This window comes from Palaemon carinicauda, chromosome 8 (genome assembly GCF_036898095.1).
Source record: "Palaemon carinicauda isolate YSFRI2023 chromosome 8, ASM3689809v2, whole genome shotgun sequence".
Classification (NCBI taxonomy): Eukaryota; Metazoa; Arthropoda; class Malacostraca; order Decapoda; family Palaemonidae; genus Palaemon; species Palaemon carinicauda.
This window is the reverse complement of record NC_090732.1, coordinates 9,333,754-9,354,207: the sequence shown is the minus strand read 5'-3', so window position 1 is coordinate 9,354,207 and position 20,454 is coordinate 9,333,754. Positions and strand designations below refer to the sequence as shown.

The 20,454-nt window shown below is 34.0% G+C and overlaps 1 protein-coding gene across 7 annotated transcripts in view; it reads left to right on the top strand.

The window, feature by feature from the left end:
- Nucleotides 1-20,454, top strand: part of LOC137645645 (very low-density lipoprotein receptor-like) — a 616,779-nt gene that overhangs the window by 334,430 nt on the left and 261,895 nt on the right. For 3 of the 7 annotated variants that reach the window (XM_068378472.1, XM_068378468.1, XM_068378467.1), the window contains exon 1: nt 12,263-12,772. The exons of 2 other annotated variants lie outside the window; for them this stretch is intronic. In XM_068378472.1, coding sequence (XP_068234573.1) covers nt 12,568-12,772 — 205 coding nt within the window. In that variant the 5' untranslated portion in view covers nt 12,263-12,567. Of the gene's footprint in view, nt 1-12,260; nt 12,773-20,454 lie in introns of those variants that run through there. 2 more of the 7 variants (XM_068378469.1, XM_068378471.1) reach the window with 2 other exon arrangements.

Below are 20,454 nucleotides of genomic sequence, written 5' to 3'. Positions count from 1 at the left end.
TTAGCTTGTAATAATAATAATAATAATAATAATAATAATAGTAATTATAATAATAATAATAAGCCACCCGTATTTGCCCCCCCCCCCCAAAAAAAAGGGAAAAAACGTTAATAGAATAATAATAATAATAATAATAATAATAATAATAATAATAATAATAATAATAATAATAATAATAATAACATTTTCATGAAGCTGAGCAATCCACGTAAGATTCAAGCCGACGACAATATCTAATTGATTGATTCCGGATCGTTTTCCTTTGAAATCCCTTCCCGGGTCTGCATCTTGATTTAGATTAAAGTGGGGTTAACACGGTCGAACGGTTCGTCGAACCTGGTTGTCGAACCTGCTTGTCAAACGGTTCGAAGAGGTGAAGTCAGCCATAAATGCATAAGGTTTGTGGACAATGAAGCCCCGCCCACAAAACTATTATTATTATTATTATTATTATTATTATTATTATTATTATTACCTGCTAAGCCACAACCCTAGTTGGTAAAGCAGGGTGCTATAGGCTCAGGGGCTCCAACAGGGAAAGTAGCCCAGTGAGGAAAGGAAACAAGGAAATGAGAAAAGGAATTAACAATTAAAATAAAATATTTTAAGAACAGTAACTACACTAAAATAAACATGTCATAGATAAACTATAAAATCTGTAACAAAAGAAGAGGAAGAGAACTAAGCTAGAATAATGTGCCAGAGAGTACCCTCAAGCAAGAGAACTCTACAGTGGAAGACCATGGTACAAAGGCTATGGCACTACCCAAAACTAGAGAACAATGGTTTGATTTTGGAGTATCCTTCTAGAAGAGCTACTTACCATAGCTAAAGTCAGGCGAGAACTGACTACATTCGAACAGTTCGACGAACGTGTTCGACAACCAAATACCCCGTTCACACATTCGAACACTTCAAACAGTACATATTCACATTAGAATATTTCCTCTTCAATATCCTGGTCACTGTGATACATCTAATTAAGTGTAACAATTTGCAAAAGACAATTTACATTTTTAGGTTTTAATCATATTCTATACTATATTCACAAGGTCTGTGAATTATTATTATTATTATTATTATTATTATTATTATTATTATTATTATTATTATTACTTTCTAAGCTACAACCCTAGTTGGAAAAGCAGGATGCTATAAGCCCAAGGGCTCCAACATGGAATATAGCCCAGTGAAGAAAGGAAATAAGGAAAAACTACAAGAGAAGATTAAGACCAATAATAACATTATGATATTTATAAACTATAATAACTTGAAAATAGAAATCGGATAAAAATTTCAAAATAACAAGAGGAATAGAAACAAGATAGAATAATGTGCAAACCCCCCCCCCCTCCCCTCTAGTGTACCCTGAAGCAAGAGATCTCTAACCCAAGACTGGAAGAACAATGTACCAAGGTTTATCAAAGTTATGCTAATGAACTTTTCAAACTAGGTGATTTCTATAAACCTCTATCGTGTGGACGGTTTTACAAAGATTGACAGAATGTTTTTAATCGAAAAAGGACTTCGAGAAAAAAAAAAAAAATATCACCAAGCTTCAACAAGAATTTTCATCATGTTACGATAACGGTAACAGACAAGTTTCAATTTTAGATTTTATTCATATTCGCAAAAACATTATTATTATTCTCTCAAGTTAACGCATAAACATAAACTTAACTTATGACATTGTCAACAAAGTAAATCAGATTTGTAATCATCCCTGTTTTTAAATATTTCACTTTCAACTTTTCGCTTTCAAGCATTGTTCAAGAGTAAGACAGACGTGAACTAACGAAAGTAAATAGAAAGGACGCAACTCTCTCTCTCTCTCTCTCTCTCTCTCTCTCTCTCTCTCTCTCTCTCTCTCTCTCTAACAGTTAAGACACAAACAATGAATAAATAACTTGCAGAGAGAAGTTGTCTAACTTTGGCATAAGAGACCTGCGACAGACGTTCTTTAGTTATTCATTTGTTTTCTTCTGTGGCGTCTCTTTCCTCCGCAGACAAGAGAGTATGTTAGGTCGAAAGTTTGTATCTGCCGTTTAATCTTACAGATGTTTAGCCAATGGATAAATATCTTGAACAAAACTTGCTTTTTATTGGGTCGTAGGGTGGACGGGCACCAGCCAACCGTTGAGATACTACCGCTGGAGAGTTATTGGTTCCTTTGATTGGACAGACAGTACTACTCTGAATCCCTCTCTCTGGTTACGGCTAATTTTTCCTTTACATACACATCCACCTAATAGTCTGGCCTATTCTTTCCACATCCTCATATGTCCATCTACACCTGGCAGCACTGAGATTACCAAACAAATATTCTTCGCCCATTGAGATACTACCGCTGGAGAGTTATTGGGTCCTTTGACTGGACAGACAGTACTACATTGAATCCCTCTCTCTGGTTACGGCTAATTTTCTTTTACCTACACATACACCGAATAGTCTTTCCTATTCTTTTCACATTTCCATGTACTCGCATACACCTGACAACACTCAGATTACCAAACAATACTTCTTCGCTCAAGGGGGTTAAGAACTGCACTGTATTTGTTCAATGGCTACTTTGCCCTTGGTAAGGGTAAAAGAGACTTTAGCTATGGTAATCAGCTCTTCTAGGAGAAGGACACTCCAAAATCAAACCTTCGTTCTCTAGTCTTGGGTAGTGCTATAGCCTCTGTACCATGGTCTTCCACTGTCTTGGGTTAGAGTTCTCTTGCTTGCAGGTTCACTCGAGCACACTATTCTATCTAATTTCTATTCCTCTTGTTTCTTTTCAAGTTTTCATAGTTTATATATATGAAAGAATTTTTGATGTTGCCACTGTACGTGAAATATTTTTTTTTAATTGTTCTTTACTTCTCTTCTAGTTTATGTATTTCCTTGTTTTCCTTCCTCACTGGGTTATTTTACCCTGCTTTCCCAACTTGGGTTGTAGCTTAGCTTGTAATAATAATAATAATAATAATAATAATAATAATAATAATAATAATAATAATAATAATAATAATTTCCGCTTCAATAACCGTTCATGAACAATAGATATCAGAAACTGATTTAAACCAGCAACCAAAATAGACTTCACTTAACACAGTGGAAACCAGGTATCGAAATCATAATGAATTTTCCCATTGATATTCATACTGATCAAATTTCATTTACTATACTACTGTTTACAGTAAAGGTCATTTCTGAAAAAAAGCTGTAGTTTTTTGGAATTTTCATCAGAATTCCTATGTGTGTATATATATATATATGTATATATATATATCTATATATATATATATATATATATATATGATTTAAAAAAAAGCACAAATATTTTTTTACTTAACTTTATGGCATTTCAAGTCACTTCTGAAATCAATGTTTTTTATATGAAGCAAAAAAAATAATGTTATATTAATCAATATAAAACATTGATCGCTTTACTTCATAATATTTTTTTTTTCACTTCTGAAATCAATGGTTTTCTTAAGAAAAAAAAATCTTCACTGTGAGAAAAAATAAATAAAATAAGAATTAAAGATAAAAAAAAAACTCAAAGAAATGAAATAAAAGAAAGATATAGATTTAAAAAACAGTAGCCTATTAGGTTAATAATTTTAGAATATAGATCACTTTACTTTACAATTTTTTTTTTATTTCTTAAATCAATGGGTTTCTCATGTGCAGCCGAAAATTTTTAGATTAATCAATTTAAATTAATTTAATTTAGATTAATCAAATAAATAAAATAGGAAATAAGGATTTAAAGAACTGTAAGTTACTTTACTTTATAATCTTTTTTTATTTCTTAAATCAATGGTTTTCTTATATGCAGCCGAAAATTTTTAGATTGATCAATTTAAATTAATTTAATTTAGATTAATCAAATAAATAAAATAGGAAATAAGGATTTAAAAACTGTAAGTTTAACCTCTGAAATTTGTTGGCTATTTGCCTGTTAGAGAAATGGAATAAAAGAAAGATATAGAATTGCGGACAGAACAGGCGTGTGCTCCAGTGAGCAATTTGGGATGCTCTCTAAGGTCGGCAATGGGTTAGACTTTGGGAAAAGAATTGAACAGCGAAAGTAAACAGTTCATGAATACCAATGACCCATGACTGACGCTATATGGATTGGCTGGCTCTCTCTCTCTCTCTCTCTCTCTCTCTCTCTCTCTCTCTCTCTCTCTCTCTCTCTCTCTCTCTCTCAAATACTTATAGTATCCAATCATCGTTGATTCTCTTCGTATGTTAGCATTTAAGTTTTGTTTTCTGAACTTTTTTTAATTTTTTTTTTTAATCCGACATAAGATTTTTTTTTTTTTATTGTTTGCAGTATATTCTGTTTCCTTAATTATCTGCAGAGGAGCTTACTTTCTCGGTGTCCTTGATAGTGTAGTATACTGTGTATTTAAACATACACACTGTACACACACACACATATATATATATATATACATATATGTATATATATATATATATATATGTATGTATGTATTTAGAGAGAGAGAGAGAGAGAGAGAGAGAGAGAGAGAGAGAGAGAGAGAGAGAGAGTCAACTTTAAGATCTTTCCTCTAATAAGAATGGTCCCACAGTAGAGCAGCACAAGTCACTGCCACATTCATCCTTTCACTGAAGCTAAATATCTTCAAATTTTCTTCATGGCTAATCTTCTATTACATAAGAGTGTTCTGAAAGAACGTAAAAATATTCTTTAAAAAATGCGGTAATGGCTTAGTTGTAATTGGACGACCATTTCAAATTTCGCGTATACTGAAGATACATTAGGCTAAGTTAGGTCAGGCTAGGTTAGGTCAGGTCAGGTTAGGTTAGGTTATGTTAGGTTAGGTTCATCACCCTGGTCTTTTCAAGAGATGACGAATGTTGGCATTACTATTTCTTTATCAACACGTTTTATCAGTTATCCAGTTCGGGGATACCGTAACGTGGTGAAAGGGTTTAAGTATCGCCATGATCAGCAAAGTTGGACTAGTAAAGGCCATCATTACTAGGTTGGTTTGCTGTGAGCGATCAGAAAAATAAGTCTCCCACCATCATTAATCGTCAGTTGGCCAGTGTGGTGATGAAAACTGACCAAACCCTAGATATGAATAAGGACAGTCCTGAGGCCTTTGTCCTGCAGTGAACTAGAAACTGCTGCATCTATTGTTGTATTGGCATAAAAGGATCTTTCATACATTTCATGGATGTATTTGTTTGTATGTGTATATTTGTGTGTGTAAGTTTCATACATGTTTGTATACTTGAATATATATCGCTATGCACGAGCCTGCGTGCATATAAATGCAATGTGCATATTGTGAATTGAGAAAAATAATTGACCGAACAATAGAGTTCCAGCCTTTGAAAATGACCCTTTATTGTTATTTTAAAACGAAAGCCCAAGGGACTCAAAAGCTTTGTGTGGACTTGGCTATTTTCCTTGGTCCCTAGAGAGAGAGAGAGAGAGAGAGAGAGAGAGAGAGAGAGAGAGAGAGAGAGAGAGAGAGTTTAGAGATAAATGATGCCACCTAAAAGGATAAAAGAAAAGTTTTAAATTTTGACCAAAGGCCTAATATAATCACCTGTTTATCTAGCTTCCATTTCTTCCACAATTTCTATGACAAGGTCAGGCCTTAGGCATATACAGCCAAAGAACCATCGTAGTTTCACTAACAAGATCCTCTGGAGGCCAAAATTCAAAGCTGGTATCCTTTGAGAAAGCAGGCAGTGTATCCATGTTGTGAAGAGTTCACTCAGGTATTTCATGAAATGCTTAAATTCTTATTTTGTAGTGTGTGGAGCAACACACATCAAAATCCACGAGTATTAGAATAGACTGCATGCCTAGCATCCTGTTTGTAATACTAGGTATGCAGTTAATTCTAATAGTCAGGTCTTCTCCATCATGATGATCAATACTAAGCAGGTTTCTAGAGGTTTTATTCCAGCTGTGACCAAGTTGTGGAATGATCCTAATCGGGTAGTTGAATCGATAGAACTTCAAAAGTTCAAAATTGCGGCAAATTTTTTTTATGTTGAACAGGCTGACATAGGTGTTTTTGCATTTTATATATGAAATATCTGTTCTATTGTTGTTAATGTTTTTAAAATATTCTATTCTAATTGTTCATTTCTTCTCATATCGTTTATTTATTTCCTTATTTCCTTTCGTCACTGGGCTATTTTTCCCTGTTGGATCCCTTGTCCTTATAGCGTCTTGCTTTTCCAACTAGGGTTGTAACTTAGCTAATAATAATAATAATAATAATAATAATAATAATGATAATAATAATAAATACTGTCGTAGATCAACTTCTAAGATGGAACATCATTATGAGGAAATTTTATAATCCATACAAACAACTATTTTATTAACTGAAATCTTTTGCAATTATGATTAAAAACTAATTAAGTTTTGAAGACTTAGTAATCTGAGGATTTATTCTTAAATCACCTAATCAGCTTTGCTTCCTCGCCTATCGTCTCTATCTTGAGCTTTTATTTCGATACTTCTCCATTCATCATCTCCTACTTCACGCTTCAGGTTCCTCAGCCGTGTAAGCCTAGGTTTAAAGGTTTAAAGGTCGCTTATGAATGGCAGAGGCAAGGGACAGTGGCATTGCCCTAGCAAGCAGGACAATGCCCTAGAGACTGACCATATTATATGATCAGCGCCCAAGCCTCCTCTCCACCCAAGCTAGGACCAGGGAGGGCCAGGCAGTGGCTGTTGATGACTCAGCAGATAGACCTATAGGCTCCCCCAAACCCCCCAACCTTAGCTCCCAAGGATGGTAAGGTTGCAGACACTAATGGCACTAACGAGTTTGAGCGGGACTCGAACCCACATCTGGCGATCACCAGGCAGAGACGTTACCAATCAGGCCACAACAACTCTTTTAGGTTATAGGAACACATTAGTTATAAAATCTCGACACTACGAATGTAATGTTAGACTGGACGGCTGGTAAGGAATTTATTAAAGAGAAGAATATACCAGCTATTAATAATTTTATAGAAAAGATAACTTGTACATTTCGAAAAAATAAGAAATGATAAGAAGTAGTATAGCTACTTACTGTAGGTAAAACTGGGGCTACATTAACTATTAAGTTATTGGAGAAAGAAAAAAAAAAAAAAACGCCCGACGGCGAAGGTCAGATCTAGTCTGGATAATATACATATCCTGAAATAAGTGTTTTAGTCTAGATTAATCAAAGTAATAAGAATATAATGCTGAATATGGCTATTGATGACTGAGCAAGTAGAACTATAGGCTCTGCCATACACACACACACACACACAATCACACACACACACAATCACACACACACACACACACACATATATATATATATATATATATATATATATATATATATATATATATACATATATATATATATATATATATATATATATATATATATATATATATACATATATATATATATATATATATATATATATATATATATATATATATATATATATATATATATATTAGATAGATAGTCCCATATACACACTTTAGATTGATAGATAAGAGAAACAAAGATGTAATCATCCTAGTTTTAGAGGCTGGATTTTATTATTATTATTATTATTATTATTATTATTATTATTATTATTACTAGCTAAGCTCTGAAATGTGACCTTCTCTGACCTACCCCTCTCGTGTAGGTTCAAAATTATTAAAAACCGAGGGAAGGTCAGTTTAGACTACAAATAACAAACAGTAATGTTAAATTAAATATAAATATAAAGATTCAAGTGATTATTTCCTTGTGATACGAGTTTATATTCAGTATAACTTCCTAATACTCGGACACTCCTGAAAATATAGAAGGAAAGTTTGATAAACTGATTAGAAATAGATTTGATTTTTTTTTTAATTATTGAAACAACTTAGTGTCACTCTTTGACCAACTTTCCTCAGCCTTTCACTTTTAATGATATTGACTCTTGGTGTTCTGTCATTGTTTAAACTTTTGATAATTGTTCTTTAGAGCATTCATATATTCGATTATATGTGTATATATATATATATATATATATACATACATACATTTAGTGTATACATATATATATATATATATATATATATATATATATATATATATATATATATTCTCTCTCTCTCTCTCTCTCTCTCTCTCTCTCTCTCTCTCTCTCTCTCTCTCTCTCTCTCTCCCTCTCTTTATATATATATATATATATATATATATATATATATATATAATATTATATATATATACAAAAAATATATATAAATACACATATATATATATATATATATATATATATATATATGTATATATATATATATATATATATATATATATATATATATATATATATATACAGTATATATAATATAGATGTATATGTATATATGTGTATATGCATGTATGTATATAATATATGTCTACGCGTATTAGAAGCCTGCAACTCTCATGAAATTCCTTCTATCCCATCACCTTAGTCAAGTCTTGTAGGGGCCTTCTTGATTGGCAGTGCATAGGGCGAGTGAAACAGATTCTTTGCCAAATTCAAATATCCATCAATCCCTCTTCTGGCAGGATTGGCCTGGGGGTGACTTTAGATTTTCTCTTACCCTCTTGACATAGAGTACACTTTGTCTAGTCAGTATTCCTTGGTTTTCCAGTAAAACTGGCGTCTATGGTCAGTATGACGTTCAAGGCCAAGAGTTTGTCTTTTTACCGCATGAATGAATGGGAGATGTAAGGGACTGTGACAATGCCATTACCAGCAGGACAATGCCCTAGAGACTGACCATATATACATATGATTAGCGCCCAAGCCCCCTCTCCACCCAAGCTAGGGCCAGCGGTAAACAATGGCTGTTGATGTGTGACTCAGCAGGTAGACCTATAGACTCCCCCAAACTCCCCATCCTTAACTCACAAGAATGGTTGCAGACGCTACAAGAAAATATCAAGCTTGATCAGGACTAGGCAGGGACGTTTCCAATAGGCCACTATAACCCTAAAATAACAGACAGTCTCCTGTATGGGATACACCTTATCCGATCGTTCATCCAATGTCATACGTTCCATGGGAACTAAACCCCGTTACCTTGGGCTTGGCTTTCCCGCGCTGACACTTCCTGTCCATTCAGGTGCGGTGCGGCTACCTAACTGATTTTGTGGTTAGTTAGGTAGCATTTAAAATGCAAGTAGCTTGCTGCAGTATAATGTTAACAAGCATTTTAGCTGACGTCAACTGAACCCTTTGCTGCGTTTCAAAGCAGTGATATCACCAAATGTGCCTCGGTAATGTCTGACATCACTTCCTCAGGAAATTCAACAACTTCATTCACGTGAAAGTTTTGGACCTAGGCATTCTGTGTGCTATTTTCATCTACACTAGTTAAGCCTGCGAGCCTTCACGGTTTCCCACGGATCTGCAATGAGAAAATGCGTTGGTGTGATTTACAAACACTAAAATCTTGCAACATATTTATATAGTTATGGTAAGCAGCTCATCTAGGAGAAGGGCGCTCCAAAATCCAAACATTGTTCTCTAGTCTTGGGTAGTGCCATAGTCTCTGTACCATGGTCTTCCACTGTTTTGGGTTAGAGATCTCTTGCTTGAAGGTACACTTGGGCACACTATCTTGTTTTTCTTCCTCTATATTTTGAAGTTTTTATAGTTTATATATGAAAAATCTATTTTATTATTTCTCTTAAAGTTCTTGTAGTTCATTTCCTTATTTCCTTTCCTCACTGGGCTATTTTCCCTGTTAGAGGCCTTGGGCTTATAGAAGCCTGCTTTTCCATCTATGGTTGTAGCTTAGCAAGTAATGATAATAATGATAATTTACTTTATAAACAATAGGTTCATATGGTCACTGTGTCAATGTGTTCTTTAATCAGTGAAGTATACTCCAGTAGCCTTGAAAACATAGACAGACATTCAGATCTACAGTATATCAGACAACTCGGATAACTACAAATACGTATTTTAATGTTGTTACTCTTAAAATATTTTATTTTTCCTTGTTTCCTTTCCTCACTGGGCTATTTTCCCTGTGAGCCCCTGGGCTTATAGCATCCTGCTTTTCCAACTAGTGTTGTAGCTTAGCAAATAATAATAATAATAATAAGCAAAACGTCAACTTCTGTGGCTCACTTCGCGGTCATCTTGGATTTTCAATAGGCCTATCTGGCTGATAGTATGACTTGGAGAACAAATGTGCCAATATGATGCAAGTATGACGATTTGCAAAATATTTCTGTTATTTCCTAGGCTCAATACTACACAGTATTCTAGAAGTTTTATTCCAGCTGTTACCAAGTTGTGGAATGATCTTCCTAATCGGGTAGTTGAATCAGTAGAACTTCAAAAGTTCAAAGTTGGAGCAAATGTTTTTATGTTGACCAGGCTGACATCAGTCTTTTTATAGTTTATGTAGGACATATCTGTTTTTTGACGTTGTTATTAGTTTATATAGGACATATCTGTTTTTGACGTTGTTACTGTTCTTAGAATGATTTATTGTTAATTTATTCTCATCATTTATTTATTTCTTTATTTCCTTTCATCACTGGGCTATTTTTCCCTGTTGGAGCCATTGGGCTTATAGCATCTTGCTTTTCCATCTAGGGTTGTAGCCTGGCCAGTAATAATAATAATAATGATAAAATATCTCATAGAAAATACAGAACTTTGCGAGCATTATGAACTTTAGGATTTTTTTGCATTTTTCTATCTAAAAGCATTCCACGTATTAGTGAGTTAATGGCAAAAAATAAAGGCATCTGGAGAATCAAACCCAGATCTCAGAACATCATCAGAATGTTTCATCGTTCAACCCATTCCTGATTTTTTATTTCAATCAAGATAGTTCGAGTACTCTCTCTCTCTCTCTCTCTCTCTCTCTCTCTCTCTCTCTCTCTCTCTCTCTCTCTCTCTCTCTAACTAACATAATCATAAAATTTTTCGTCATTCAACCCATTCCTAATTTTTATTTCAAACAAAATATTTCGAGTACTCTCTCTCTCTCTCTCTCTCTCTGTCAGGATGCCAGAAAACTTTCAATCAATCAATCAATCTCTCTCTCTCTCTCTCTCTCTCTCTCTCTCTCTCTCTCTCTCTCCCTGTTTTCTACTACAAACTAATTCAAGTCGATACTGTATTATGGGTCTAGGACAAATAAGTAATTAGTGTAGGCCTACATTCAGTCATTCTTATTTGAATTTTGAAGTTCAGTTAACCCTCGTTTAATCTTGTTCTTTATCACTCCACTAAACATGGTTTATTTATTGGTTTGATTTAAAACTAATCTGTCGACATGCTCTCAATATCAAATAATACAATTGGTTTATAACAATTGTATTTAAATACCATTAGCTTTTGCGTGGTTTATTTTTTCCTTTAAATACTATCAGGTTAATTCTGATATTTAATTTGATTTTAATACATTCAGTTAATTTATTAAGTGCTTTATAGTATCTACTGTCTTCAATATTGTCATTAATTTCCATCTAAAGATTAGTTTTTGCTATACATTGTCTAAGATAATATCCTTATATTTCCCAAGAGAATATTCTTCATTCACTTTGGCTTATAATCTGCATTAGTATTATTATTATTATGCAAAAGTTTCCAAGACCCACATTTTCACATCATCATCTTCTTAAAAAAATCTAAGATGATTTTGGGTCGCGTAGCATAAACACAAGTGGTTTGGATCCTGTTCAACATTACCGATCAATAAACCAGATTCTTCTCTGAGAGTGTGACGTCACGAAGCACGACTGTACGACACTTTCTGAAAACTCGAGAGTTTTTATTTCAGTGTAATGCGTGCAAGTGGCATGTGATACGTACTGTAACAGATGTTGCATCATACGATGAGTAACGCTATAAAATAGCGTGACTGCCTGAAGAAGTCACTCGCCGATACGCAGACAACTAAGGGGGCAGCATCGATGACGTCACTGTGAGATCACACTCCTCTACGGCCGCTGATTGGTCAATAGCAACACGCCTCATGTTGACGTTGCCACTTCGTAGGAAGTTTTTCAAATTATTTCGGCGGTTTCGGTTCAGTTGAAAACACCTTCTATATGTTTTCTTGAAAGCATGATGTGGCATGTACATCATTATTGAATTTAGCATTCTTCATATTGCATTTACACATTCAATAAAGTAATAATAGCACAGAACGAAGAATATGCACTGACGGTAAAACACAACATTTGCGCGATGCCTACAAGACTCGTAGCTGGAGTCCGGACGTTGTCTGGGATTAGTCACATTTTGACAGTGAAAGGACGAAGAACGGTTTCTTGTGTCCCTCTTCTTTTGTTGTGAGTGATTCCATACGACTGTGTTCTAGTGAATTGCAAGCAAAATATTGAGTTGGTCAAACCCGTAAGGGCAAGGTAATAAATACGGCCAAGGAGAAAATCTCCTTTTGTTTTCCCCGATTGAAAATTTCCCCTGGAAAGCAAAACCATCGGGTTTCCAGGATCCAGTTTCCCCTCTCGACTTCCTAAATCCAGCCGAAACCAAAAGGGATCATTTTATTCATCTTTTTTAACGAAAATGAAACCGACGAGTACTCTCTTCTGGACTGCCTTTTCTGTGTTGTTACTGGTCTTTTTTGTTGGTGCCGTAAACTCGGGCGACATTCCATGTTCCATGACCGCCTTCACTTGCCGCATAGGCGAATGTATACCAAAATCATGGCAGTGTGACGGCTCTAAGGACTGTTCCGACGGGAGTGATGAGGATCCACAAATATGTCCAGGTGAGTGTGTGTCTGTATGTATGTTTGTGTCCGACCTCGTTTTCAATGCCTTTGTTTACATATGTGGTTTTTTGCATGGGAGACATATGCTTACCATTTAGACGTCACAGCTGTTTTTAATTCGTTGATTAGCCGTTGATCATGCGGTTAGGTGGGTTCAGTTAGGATGTGGTAGGACATCTGTTTACATTTATATTCTGCAATTGGAGATTTTACATATTAGTATCAAGCAGGTATTGTACAATGTCACAAATAGATGCCTATACTCATGAGATATTGAGGGAATCTCTCTCTCTCTCTCTCTCTCTCTCTCTCTCTCTCTCTCTCTCTCGTAAGGCGACAAGCGACCGGCTTAGTTTTTAAAGATATACTACCGGTATTTCCTTTTAAAAGTAACACTTAATTCATCCTAACAATTTTTCGTCATTCCCCCCAAAAAAATTTTTTTTTACCTAATTCAAGTATTGCTATGATATGTCCAAAACAAAAACAAAAAAAAAAAACAAATTTGAATTTCATATGTTTTGTTGGGAAAAATATATAATCTTATGGAGAAGTATTAACCAATAACAGTACAGTGACGACGCAAATTGATATATATTTACACGTTGAATGGTTAAGACTTTTACCATTGCCCTTCTTGTGAGATTTTTTTTTTATCTTAAGAATAGCACTAAGATAAAACTATCTCAGGCTATCAACTGTGTCCTAAAAGTTTTAAAATCCTAACCGTGTCTTTCCTTGTGCAATATGGCCTTCATGCCTGCAGTTTTACAACCGTGTAAACATTGTAGTTTTGTAAACAATTATCGTACAACAAAGTACTAGTATTGAAGGAGTCTTGAAATTTGTCGTTGCAGAGAACTGAAATGTGACCATTGTACGTTAGTGGTCTTTCTAGATATTGTCAACTTAATCCCGTTAGACCAATGGAGGACTACTTAAGGCCGTTAACTCATTAGACTGATGTACGTTATTTTGATCAACGTGTATTGCATGTCTGTTAGGCTTACCGTTTGGAATGTACTTTTGTTGATATATAATATCAGGTGAAACATGTTATTAACAGCTCTAACGTGTTATTAACGAATCTAGTTGAGCTCGGGGCTTAGGTTGTTGTTTACTGGACTAATTTGTCTCTCAGTTCGGATAAATATTGTTGTATGAATCACTGGATATCATTTTGGAAACATTGTTTTTGTAAGAAAAACCTAAAATAATGTTCTGTTAAAAGTTATGAGTAACTTATTTCCAAGACTGATTACACTTATAACCTAGGTCTACTCAAAGTACAACTAGACGTCACAAAAGAATAAACAGAAGAGTAAAGTTGATGAAAGCTGTCATATCCCGAGAAATGATTATCCCCATAGGTATAAAATCTAGAGCAAGTTTAAGATACTAAGAAAGTGTGTTATAAAAACGTATGTAAAAAACAAATCTTGCAGGGCGCCGAGCCTTTTCGTCCCCGGGGGGAAACAGTCCTTTGTTCAAGTAAATAAACGAACGTTAGCTTTGTACCAACAATTTTACATAAGTTAGCGTTTGCCTGTTAGATTGTTAGATCAACGTAAACATTTTTTTTTGGGTAATTTCAGGCAATTGATTCTTATAATATTGTTATTGCGTGTGAAACAAATTTATGAATTATTAATTGAATCACGCGATTACTTTACTAGTTGGTGACATCCTAGTATGCTTTTTAGATAAATATACTACTGGTCCTACTCTAAAATGTTAGGTAGACGTTATTTGAGAAACCATAAGATTATATCATTTCTTTATCATGTGCCTTTTACGATATATAACCATATCACCACTAATGCATGTGAATTCGTGAGGCGATATTATTAATTTTCAATAGAACATCTTTCAAACAATGGAATGGCTTTCTTTTGCATGTCATGATAAGCTGATCTTATCTTCTTCTAAAGCGGTTTCTTAAGGTTTAATTCTATTAGCAGTTCACAGGAAGGGCTGTTTGGCTGGCTTCCCAGTGATAGGCCTATGTAATCTGAAAAATACCTTGACATTGCAAGTTTTTGCACTCCAGATATAAGGTTCAAGATATTGTCAAATAATCACAAATAACCAGATACAGACATTTTCTGTTATTTATTCGATAGTTCATTTTGCGGCATTGCTTTGTCAACGAATCCGAGTTTCCAATATGGTTTTAATGAAGCCAAGTAATATAGATAGTTTTTCGTGCATTACCGAGTCCCAAGCTTAGACTGCGTTCTATGCAGCTAGAAGACAGCAATATTAAAGTCACTATTTGAATAAGAATAAATATAAAACTATGATTAAGTTCGTATAGACGCAAGTCATGATTTTATCCTACCTACTCAAGTCTAATTTGAGCTTCTTTTATACAAGCAGTTTAAGGCGTTGTGACCTTGGGATACTACTGCGTCTAATTCTCTCTCTCTCTCTCTCTCTCTCTCTCTCTCTCTCTCTCTCTCTCTCTCTCTCTCTCTCTCTCATCGTTGATAGAGCTTTGAAATTGGCAAGTTATTGGATGGTGATAGGGAATTCCAAAATGTTATCATGTCACATCGGTTTCTATGTGGCTGTAAGTTAACCATGTAGAAATTTTTATTTTATATATATATATATATATATATATATATATATATATATATATACATATATATATATATATATATATATATATATATATATATATATATATATTGCATGGGTAATTATGCATATATATTATATATAATATATACCTTTTTATGATTCATTCATTTCCTTATTTCCTTTCCTCACTGGGCTATTTTCCCTGTTGGAGCCCTTGGGCTTTTAGCATCCTGCTTTTACAACTAGGGTTGTAGCTTAGCAAGTAATAATTTATGATTATACATATACAGTATATATATATATATATATATATATATATATATATATATATATATATATATATATATATATATATATATATATATACTGTATGTATATATATATATATATATATATATATATATATATATATATAATATATATATATATATATATATATATATATATATATATATATATATATACATAATATATATATATATATATATATATACATATATACATACATACTATATATATATATATATATATATATATATATATATATATATATATATATATATATATATATTTATTCATATGAGGATGCACTTAATAAGTATTAACTGGTAAGGTGAGTGAATCCAACTAGCTTTTATTTGTACGAAGCATGAGTATTTATACAACCCGTTCGAGTCAAGAACGGCACAAAAATTCAAACAATGGCACAAGGATGTACTTACATAAATAAGCTATCAGTGAGAGGGGAGAGCGATAACGACAATTTACCCCCCCCCCCAAAAAAAAAAAAAAAAAACGGTAGTGTACGAGCGTGTGTGATACACGTGCGGTACAGTTATCTGTATGTACGTCAGACTAATTGGATTTGAATCAGAATTTTTGAAGTTACAATTATCAATGTTATTGTTTAGATGAGTAAGGGAAAGTAATTTAGAAACATTGATTGGTTTTATCCCTTACGCATTATATAGCCTAATAGAGAAGGGGAAGATATAGGAGCGGTATTTTTAACGAAAATTAGATTATTCCTTGATAATTATGACTTTTAACAGGGCAAGGTTTGTTAAATTTGATCGACACTGGCTATCTTAAAGCTAGAATAATAATTAAAGTCTGCGTAATTACTCATTAAGTTTTAAGAACTGGATATCCAATGTACTGTATTTAAAGACGTTTGGTAAACATCATACAGGCAACAAATCGTGTCGACAAGAGACTATACTAATTTTTTTCTTTCTTTTATGAGGCGCATTTGCACTGACTCGGAGTGCCTTTTTAGCTCCGAAAAGTTTCTTACTAGCTGATTGGTTGGACAAAATAATTCTAACTAACCAGCAAGTTGGAAACTATTACGTGCTTAAAGGGTACCCCTGCGATTCAGTGTAATTGCGCCTCATTAAAAAAATTGAGTATAGTTATGATGGCTACAAGGTATCAGAGAAAAGACAAAACAGGACTTCGGGTTTTAGAGCTTTGAAATATTCGGTCCTGAGATTGCACAATAAGCTCAATAAGCTGCTAGTCATTTTAAGGTGATATAAACTCGTATAAGGAAAAGCTTTATTATGTAGGCCTACTACACCCTGTGATTCTCCTAACAAATGCTTATTTGTATGTAGGCCTAGTACACCCTATGATTCTCCAATGCTTGTTTGTAGATGACAAAACGAACTCAATGGTCCTATTGTGAGCCGATTTTTCTGGGGGGGGGGGGGGGGCATAAAAACTTTCTTCCAAATAAAAGTTAAACATGTTTTTTATGGGTGTTAGAATGATTATGTTATGAAAAAAAATAGATTTATTCGAAAATGAACTGCTTTAATTTCTCTTATTAATGTGACGTTATTTTATTTCTAAAGGGGTTATTAATTAGGTTTTGTCATACTTGCAGTCTACTCGTCATGTCCGATTTATTTATTCCTTTGCGTATTTACCTTGTTTACGTAGGTCCCTCGTTTAAGCTGTAGTTGGCAGTATCGAGACTTAATTTTTTCCAGCAATGCGTAGATTGTACCGTAAATCTAACTACTAAATACGTTGTAAAAAGATTGTATTTTCGTTAAAAAATATTAACATTACAATTTTCTAGAGAGAGAGAAAGAGAAAGAGAGAGGGGCCCAACAAACTACCAACTTCGTTTAAAGATTTATGTTTATCGTTGAGGTAAACGGCATCAAGATTTCCTAGTGATGTGCACATAATAAACATCTTTTGAGGTAAAGATTCAAAACCTAATATGTAGACTAACCCTATAACCAAGGGGTTCGTCGTAAAAAGCTCCTCTACCCATCGCACTGGAAAATTGATAAATGGGCCTCCATTTCGGTGAGGCCTACGGGATCCTACCTAAAGAAATAAGGCCTAAACTTTGTAAGGAATCCCCCTATAAAGTATATGGGAATATTTCGTTACCGGAATGAGATTTGAAGAGACAGTTTGTTATTTTTTTAGGGCAGTATTCATAACATGTTTAGATCTATGTTAATGGTGTGGTTTTTGGATTATTACAAGATTGGATTTCTATGGGGTTCAACCAAGTTTTGATATCTGTCGTTATCTACGGATACATCCCTGATTATACACGATATCTTCTGATAGTCGTTCCTGGGGTTTAGAACCCCGTGATACCTGATGGTAATTCTCTTGTAATATCACTCGCAGAAATATTATACAGTAGGTAGCTGCCGAAGGGAACTTGCATCAGGACGACATGGCTATCTCACCCAAAAATAGATTTTTCCTACGTCAAAATCCGTTATTTTCGTGAAGGGTTTTTAAGGAGATACAGTTTATTATTTTTATTACAGTATTTGTCGAGATATATGTTGATGTTTCAAATTGTTACAAGATTGAATTTTTATGTCGCCTAACCCAAATCATTTTTGAAAATTATTTTCTTAAGGGGTTTTTAAGGTTAATTTTTTCTGAACTGTCGAAAGAAATTGAGACGTCCCACGTGTAGTTTTTGACACCACTTATTTAGGAACGCATTTGGTGAATAATTTCGGAAATTAATATATAGTATTATTGTTAATTGTGTGGCTTTTTGAGGGATCTACTTCAGATTACGTATTAAAAATTTCCCATTAAAATCTGGTAATTTTATTTTGATCAAAGGTTTTTTTTTTTTCTTTGCTAAGATTTTCTTTTCAATTGGCCTGTTTAATTATCTTGGAAATTAGTGTTCTTGCTATTGTTATTGTTTATAACATTAATGTAACCTATGTTGATGTTTTTTTTTTGAAATTGTGAAAGAGCCACTTTTAGGATTGATAGAATTCTGTTTGTGTTATTCATCCGTATAATTACCGTTTTGTTTAGGCTATTTTCTTTTTTTCATGTTGAACAGGTTGACATTAGTCTTTTTATTGTTTATGTATGACAGATCTGTTTTGATGTTGTTACTATTTTTAGAAAAATTTTATTGTTAATTTTTTCTCATATCATTTATTTCCTTATTTCCTTTCCTCACTTTGCTATTTTTCCATATTGGAGCCCTTGGGCTTATAATATCTTGCTTTTCCAACTAGGGTTGTAGCTCAGCTATTAATAATGATAATAATAATAAACTTCCTATGACCTTTTGATTTGCTTCCATCTTTTGCCATGGCGTGATACATAGTGCAAGTTGTTAACATTGCTATTACCTGTGTATTTCCTCATTATTTTTACATGTAGCACTGTAACCAGGAAAAATGGCAATATGTGCCTTGTGAGAATTAACTGACCGCCATTCTCTGAAGGTGAATAATTCGTTCTTTTAAAAAAATTATGAAAATTTAACCCATCATGAATATGAATAATCTGCGTGCCTCGGGTGACATACACCAGTTTTTTTATGGAGAGAATATTTTCAGCCAAAATATTAGTTGATTATTTTTACCCGAATAAGCCTTGGTGAACGCCATTAAGTTTCGTATATTAGGGTGCTCTAAATTTCAAACGTTGTTTATAGGGTTTTGGGGAACCTGTTGTATGGCAAGGGCCATTTTTATGGTTTAGTTCTGGCTTAAGTCTTTTCGGTTGAGGCACTTATTGAAACAGTAAATCTCTCTCTCTCTCTCTCTCTCTCTCTCTCTCTCTCTCTCTCTCTCTCTCTCTCTCTCTCTCTCCACATCTTTTTGTGGTTACTCTGTCGTTGATGTTATTAAGAACTTTTTTATATTGATTTTTTTTTTTCTCTCTCTCTCTCTCTCTCTCTCTCTCTCTCTCTCTCTCTCTCTCTCTCCCCTTACAATGTTTTCGTGGCTACCCTCAGTCGTTGATGTTGTTAAGAAATTCTCTCTCTCTCTCTCTCTCTCTCTCTCCACATTTTTTGTGGTTACCCTCAGTCGATGATAATGTCAAGAATTTTTTATATTGACTCTCTCTCTCTCTCTCTCTCTCTCTCTCTCTCTCTCTCTCTCTCTCTCTCTCTCTCTCTCTCTCTCTCTCTCTCTCCCTCCCACATTTTTTGTGGTTACTCTCAGTCGTTGATGTTAAGACTTTTTTTTTTTTAAATTGATACCTCTCTCAATCTCATTTTTTGTGGTTACTCTGTCCTTGATGGTATTAAGACCTTTTTTTATACTGATACTTCCCTCTATTTTTCATGATTATTTGCAATAGTGAATATATGAGTTTAGTAGTTATGGGGTTGACGATGAATAAAACATATTTACTGAACTTTCTGAAATATCTTAGAAAAGATTTCTTTTGCAACAACAATGATCTTTTAAAAAAAAGTTCCTTTGGGCGCATTCAATGTCCTTTTAGGTTCTACTTAAGCCAGTTTTATTTTTTATCTAAAGAGGGGGGCGGGTGCGGTTGTGGCAGTTTAGAGGATTGCCCAAGAAATGGTCCTGATTATGTGAAGATGTTATCGTTTAAACAGATCCGTATCAACCCCCCCCTTTCCCTAACTCCTACCCTCCTCCTTACCCCTACCTATCCCTTACCTTACCTACCCCTATTTCCTACCCACTTCTTACTCCTACCCCAACTCACTCCATACTCCTACCTAACCCCCACGTCCTTAAAGAAGTATTATACAAATCCAGGGCGTTATGCTGTTCGGCTTTTTTAAGTTTTTTATTATTATTTTAAAAAATAGG